At 38.1% G+C, this 6,038-nt stretch overlaps 1 protein-coding gene across 1 annotated transcript; it reads right to left on the bottom strand.

Annotated features, from left to right (window-relative positions):
• Positions 1-937: 937 nt before the first annotated feature.
• zgc:101810 (uncharacterized protein LOC493612 homolog) lies at positions 938-5,717 on the bottom strand. Its single transcript, XM_067524433.1, has 9 exons — positions 5,520-5,717; positions 4,458-4,568; positions 4,002-4,160; positions 3,692-3,821; positions 3,388-3,524; positions 3,112-3,261; positions 2,539-2,684; positions 2,304-2,436; positions 938-1,492 (listed from the first exon to the last, which is right to left on the bottom strand). Exons 1-9 carry the CDS (start codon positions 5,568-5,570, stop codon positions 1,322-1,324), a joined length of 1,188 nt encoding a protein of 395 aa, XP_067380534.1. The 5' UTR covers positions 5,571-5,717; the 3' UTR covers positions 938-1,321.
• Between the last annotated feature and the right edge of the window lie 321 nt (positions 5,718-6,038).

Below are 6,038 nucleotides of genomic sequence, written 5' to 3'. Positions count from 1 at the left end.
GTAATGGGCGAGTAGGAGGCAAGTGACAGAAAAGCATCAGCTCTCTGTTTTTATACCATACGAGAGAGAAAAGAAAAACCACACGCGCACACATTCAAACACAGACAACGTGCAACAGAATTACTGAATGACTTGCGAATGTATCAAAGTTGTTTTTTCCATGTCAGAGTTCAACCCTTTCAGATCTGCATTCATTTCATGTTTCAATTCGCTGCTTTCAGTTCTACTGTTTCTCTTGGACGCACTGTAAAATAACTCTGCGTTACAACCTGGGCTGAGAGGACAGTCACACCAACAAACCAGGACCTCACGGTGACTGGTAGAATGTAAATGAAAAGTCGCCAGCTTCTGGTGACTCCTGCTGCAAGTCATCACTATCAACTGACTGTTCAATCAGTGTCAATATCAATTATCATGTTGTGTATTTAGAACTAACTTTTAATTGTTCAATTTGTTGAGTAGGTATCGAACTTAAGTATGGATTTTCAACATATCTGGAGTTTTTAAATCAGTTCAAGAGGTTCATTTTGAAAACTATGATGTGTTTTGAACATTATAGCATGCTTTTTCATTTGATGTGAAGGTTCTGGGAATGTGGCGCGTGTGTGCGTGTGTGAGTGTGTGTGTGTGTATGTGTGTGTGAAGCATGTGTTCATTGTGGAAGCTCACTATTTCTTTTCAGTGTAAAAACACATTACTGTATTTTGTCAGGTAACTCAGTAACGCAATAAAAAAATTGCAATATCTGTTCACTATGTTTTAACATCTGGTTTTGTAGTGGGATTGTAAATGTTGTCAATCACAGTTTTAAACTTACTGCACCACCAGAGGGCAGTCATATCACTACTTAATTATTCCAGGTTTGTGGTTATTATTATTAATTGATCTATACCAACACATGAAAGATGGCACTAGACATCTTTTGCACAAAGCCCAATTAGCACAGATAATCAGATTTATTAAGAGGTCGTCAGAAAAAAAATACATTGAATGTAAACAAATGTCAAAGTGCCAAAAATGCATCATAGACCAATTGTAATTTTATGACAAGTTATTTAAATTGAAACATTTCTACATCAATCAGATGTGTATTAAACACATGCCAAAACAATATTAAGTGTTCAAAGCACTTTTCACATTATTGCTGGGTAAAAGATGTAATGATTAATCAATTAGTAAATATGCTGTTAATTTTTTTGGACTAATATTAAAAAAAGGAATTGAAGAGAATCAGTTTCTGTGTAAAAAGACTGAGCTGCGATACATTTACATAAAATATATTTAAACCTTTTGGAGATAATTTTCTTTATTAGTTATATTTTTATCTTACTCCACTTCCCAATTTCTGCAGTACTCCCAGTCCTTTTTCCTGGTATTCTGCCCTGCTCAGCCAGAAGGAGTCTTTGTCCTTCATGATGTTGGCCAGCACAGCGCCGCCTTGGAACACCATGTGTTTACGACTGGGAGGGTCCTCAATGCGGATCCTAAACTTCTACACAAGTGAACAGAAAACAGGGGAGATGTCATTAAAACACACATATTCACAATAATCACCAATTTATGTATGTGTGATATGACTGTTCCTTGACATTTACAACAAAAGCTGAGCAACTTTCTTCAAAGTTTCCCCCCAGAAACCTTTTTGGACAAATGCAATAAATATTATAGCATATTATTAGTTTACAACAGTGGAAAAGAAACATTTCGTGATTATAAATTTTGTTGAAATCTAGTAGAAAAGGTTTTCATGAGCAAAGGTAGCCATTACAACCAATAATTAGATAAAGAATTTATATGTATCCATATAGGATGCTTAATATTTTAAAAAAATACATGATTGTACTACCATTGCACTGCTATAATTTTTTATCTTTGATGTTTAATACATTTAAAAGGGCCTGCTCTCATTTTCTTTAAGGTCAAGAATTAGCCTTAGTTATCACTTCCAGAAAAGTTTCTAGAATATGGCAAAGTTTGAACATCTACAAATCTATGAAAACTGAGCAAACTATTTCTGGTGGTGGAGAATCTGTGACACACTTGAAAGAGAGTAAGTCGACTTTGATCTGAGATTGTTTTGTCACATGCAGGATAACAGTTCTATGTAACATTTATTAAATAAATGGAAAATGTATTATGTTAACATCAAGGCTTATCATAGAGATTACATTAATGACATTTATATAAAAGCATTTTTGTATCAACAGTTGTATAATCTTATTTAACATCCTGGTGTTGCTGTGTTTAAAATCCCACTGTAGCAAAGCAGACATGCCGTATTATTTGAATATTAATATTATTACGGATAGTTTCTCAGTGTCTCCATTCAACACTCTCTCCAGGTAGAGCTGCTTGAGCTCTCTTTCCAGTCTGGATGGAAGACCAGGATACATAGTGGTCCCTCCTGACAGCACTATGTGCTTATAGAAGTCTGCCCTGCAAAGAAGAACAGAAGGCAAATTTGTGTACTTTCTGTGTTTCCCCAGGTGTTTCTTTTGTATTTACAGTCTTACAGATCAGTGGCATCGAGGCTCAGACCTGAGGTCAATGTCTGCCGCCTGGATGGTGTTAAAGAGTAGCTCGGCCACTCCTGCTCCCTCTACGTTAATAAGGTGGGGCTGGAAGAGGGCTTCGGGAGCACCGAACCTCTCTCCACCCACATTTACCTGTCGCCCATCAGGAAGCTGCAACCAAAGACAGGAAGACAGTTGGTTTTTAAACGTATTTGGATTCCAAAGCCACTGTGTTTTGTGATGCATTGTTCATGTCATTGTGTCAAAACTGTATGATCAGTATTTGGACTCATTGGTGAAGTGAACACAATGTATAGGACTGTGTTTTCCAAGCTGTCTAGATCTATAGCATCACTTAGTAATATTTTGTTAGAACAAATTTAATTTATGTAATATGTTGAAAACATATGGAAAAACATGGAATATAAATTGAAACCATTCAAAAGGTAAAATATACAGAAGAAGTATTTTCTGGTCCTCTCATTTATTCCTAGGCAAGCAATCAAAAATTAGTGTTTCACAAAAAGTCTACTCCACAAGGTGCCCTAATGCTGCACCTTCCCACAAATGATTCCTGGAATTTTGTAGTGTGACATACTGTAAATGACTCCACCAGGAAGGTGGTTTCTGTGGCCAGGCGCTGCTCCTGCTCAATGTTGTATCCCACATAACAGACTTTCTCCTTCAATATACGTACAGTCTCAAAGTCAGCAGTGTGGTTAAATGCATATCCGCGGAGGAGCAGGAGCTGATGGTGAGAAGATATAGGATAGTGGGTTTAGAAATTCTCTTGTAATTTTGTGTGTTTACTAAAACATCCATATTTTTCCCCATCTCTCTCTTCATCCCTACGTCCAAAACACTGGGAGCTCACCTTAATAAGGTAGCGTGTGATGTCGCGTCCTGCGATATCCAGCCTGCGTGTGAGGTGGGGCAAAGAAAACCCCTCATACACTGGACAGATGTGGGTGACGCCATCCCCCGAGTCAACAACAACACCAGTAAGCAAACCTGTAGACAAGATCAAGCAGTTTACGAAACACTTCTAATATTCATTTAATCCATCCATTAATGAAAACTAAACTGACATAGCATTAGCCTAGAAGTCAGACTACAACATTTTTATTCATTGTACACTAAGTTTAGAAGCATGATCCTGATATAGTACTATATCTTACCCTGAGCATACAGTGTGAGCACAGCCTGGATTGCCACGTAGATACCCTGAAACTGGTACTTCTCAAACATCACTTCTGCAACTTTCTCACGGTTCTTTGTTGGGTTCATGGGGGGCTCCGTCAGCAATATCTTGAAGAGGTAGAAACAGGTGTCACTGGGGTTTTCCATGCATTATATAAATCGTTTATATTTCCAATTCTTTCAGATTACAGCAAAGCAACGAAATCATTGCAAGAGAAAAAATGTAATTATTTACAACTAATCCAGCTGTACAGTACACAGCACGACGTTTGGCTATCTGCTCTGTACCTTGCACTGTGATGGGTCGATGTTAAGGCGATCAGGACCAAAGGTGTGGTCCCACAGGTATATCATGTCTTCCCAGCAGCGCACTATGCCATTGTCCATCGGGTAGGACACCTCTAGCATGGAGCGACAGTCACTGGCCTCATCCCCAACCATGAGGTCCTGGGTAAAGAGATTAGAAAGGTTTCAACCATTGTGGAGGAGGTGGAGAGCAAATGACCAAGAGTTGAGCCTTATATAAGGTGTCTCTGGATTTGTCCTGATGTAATACAGAATTGGAAATATGTTTTCAGAAGCATAGGTTTTTTCTTTTTTAATGGTGATTGTACACTACAATTTCACTACAATTAAAGAAGAAGAATTTATATGGGTTTTGCTTAGCTTTTGAATCCTCCATGACCACAACTCAAATGCTTTCATACTGACTTAATGTGCATGATCATTTGTAACTAACCTCACCTTTATCTCAATGTCGCCCACTTTAGTGCTTGATCGTATAATAGGTCGACCCACCATGGCAGGAAAGATATGGTCAGGGAAGTTGTTTCCAGCAAAGCCACATTTCACAAACTAAATAGGGATGTGAAAATAAAACACACAATGAGAAGATTTTATGTGTACATAAAGTTTTACACCTGTTGTAACTTGACTGAAGCTGGAGGTTTGCTTGTAATGTCCTGAATCTATAGTGCACATTAATGGCACTCCTACTGCAACAAATCATTTTTCAAATCAGTTCCTGTGAGTTTAATCTCACACTAGGCTTAATCTGCATTTGGGAAACTGATTTGCAGTGTATTACTATGATACATTTACCAGATTATCTTTAATTTATTAGAAAACGAAACTGCAATTTCATTACATGTTAAAAAGCATGCAGAATAATACTTTTGGCAAACACAGAGTATTAAATATGCTGTGACATGGCCTATAAAAGGAATACAGATCGGTTTCTCTGTATGTCATGACTGCACCTCACATTGTAATGTCTCAACTTGTCTTTGTGGTAAGAGACATTCCTTAGCCTGAAGGTGCAGAATACATTCCTAGCAGGGGCAAAATGGGCTACGGTCACTTTCTGGCCACTCACACCTCACGCTGTTCTATGAGATCAACATTTGAATGGTATAAAAATGTATTTAAGAACCACCCCTGTGTTTTTAGTGCCTCAGATCACTCTTCCTGCTTTTCATCCAATTGTTGCCCAGCTCTAATCAGCACAACCATTTATGGCTGTGTGCACATGAGAGGCAGAATGACAAGTCCAGACAGATGTGGAATCAGACTGCACTGCACACAGATTCACGCCCTACATTTCTTCAGATGTTTGCCCTTAAAAAAAGCATTCTCAGAACAATCCTTTAATAATAAAGCATTAATACTTCTCACAGTTGTTGCAGTTTTGCATCATAACATACGTGAAATATGTGGTTACACTGGCAGTCCATCATATTCACATAAGTCAGTGTAGAACAATACTCTGCCAGGCTATCATATGGTAGTGCTGACATTTTAACTTACCCCTGTCCCATTGTCACAGACCACCACTTTCCTCCCCTGGCTGTCCATCATCACACAAATGCTAGAACCAACTCAAGATACTCTCTCTTGTCAGGACAGGGGTCCAACTAACAAATAACTAAAACAAGATTGTTACACTTGAATTTAGCAGTGACTCTAATTGACAGGTAAGCAGTAGGTTTTCTTACTACTCCTTCGAGCGTAGGTGGGATTACTGCATGTGAGGACGCCCATTTTCAGTGGCCAGGGAGGAGTGAACTGAACTGCACTTTCAAGAAGGAAACTGGTAGTGTTTTTTATTACTTGAATGAGGCAGTTACAAATCATTTCCTCAGACATGCAACAGAAAGGGGAACATTTGGTCCCTTTATTATTTAAATGTGCAAATGCTCTGCCCACTTCAGAAAAGGCATTTCTTATTTGTAAATTCGTGTATTTTCATAGCAGAAATCACAATCTTGTTTTTGGAATGTTATAGAAATTTTTTAAATTATTAGACCATCAAAAAATATTTTTTTA

This window comes from Channa argus, chromosome 12 (genome assembly GCF_033026475.1).
Source record: "Channa argus isolate prfri chromosome 12, Channa argus male v1.0, whole genome shotgun sequence".
NCBI classification, from domain to species: Eukaryota; Metazoa; Chordata; class Actinopteri; order Anabantiformes; family Channidae; genus Channa; species Channa argus.
This window is presented reverse-complemented; position numbering and strand designations above follow the sequence as displayed.

Excerpts from the sequence above, each read along its gene's own strand:
- zgc:101810 (XM_067524433.1), bottom strand. The coding sequence starts at position 5,570 with ATGATGGACAGCCAGGGGAGGAAAGTGGTGGTCTGTGACAATGGGACA. Across the intron at positions 3,525-3,691 it reads GCTCACACTGTATGCTCAGG|GTTTGCTTACTGGTGTTGTT; the intron begins GTAAGATATAGT and ends TCTTGTCTACAG. Across the intron at positions 1,493-2,303 it reads GAGACACTGAGAAACTATCC|AAGTTTAGGATCCGCATTGA; the intron begins GTAATAATATTA and ends TCACTTGTGTAG.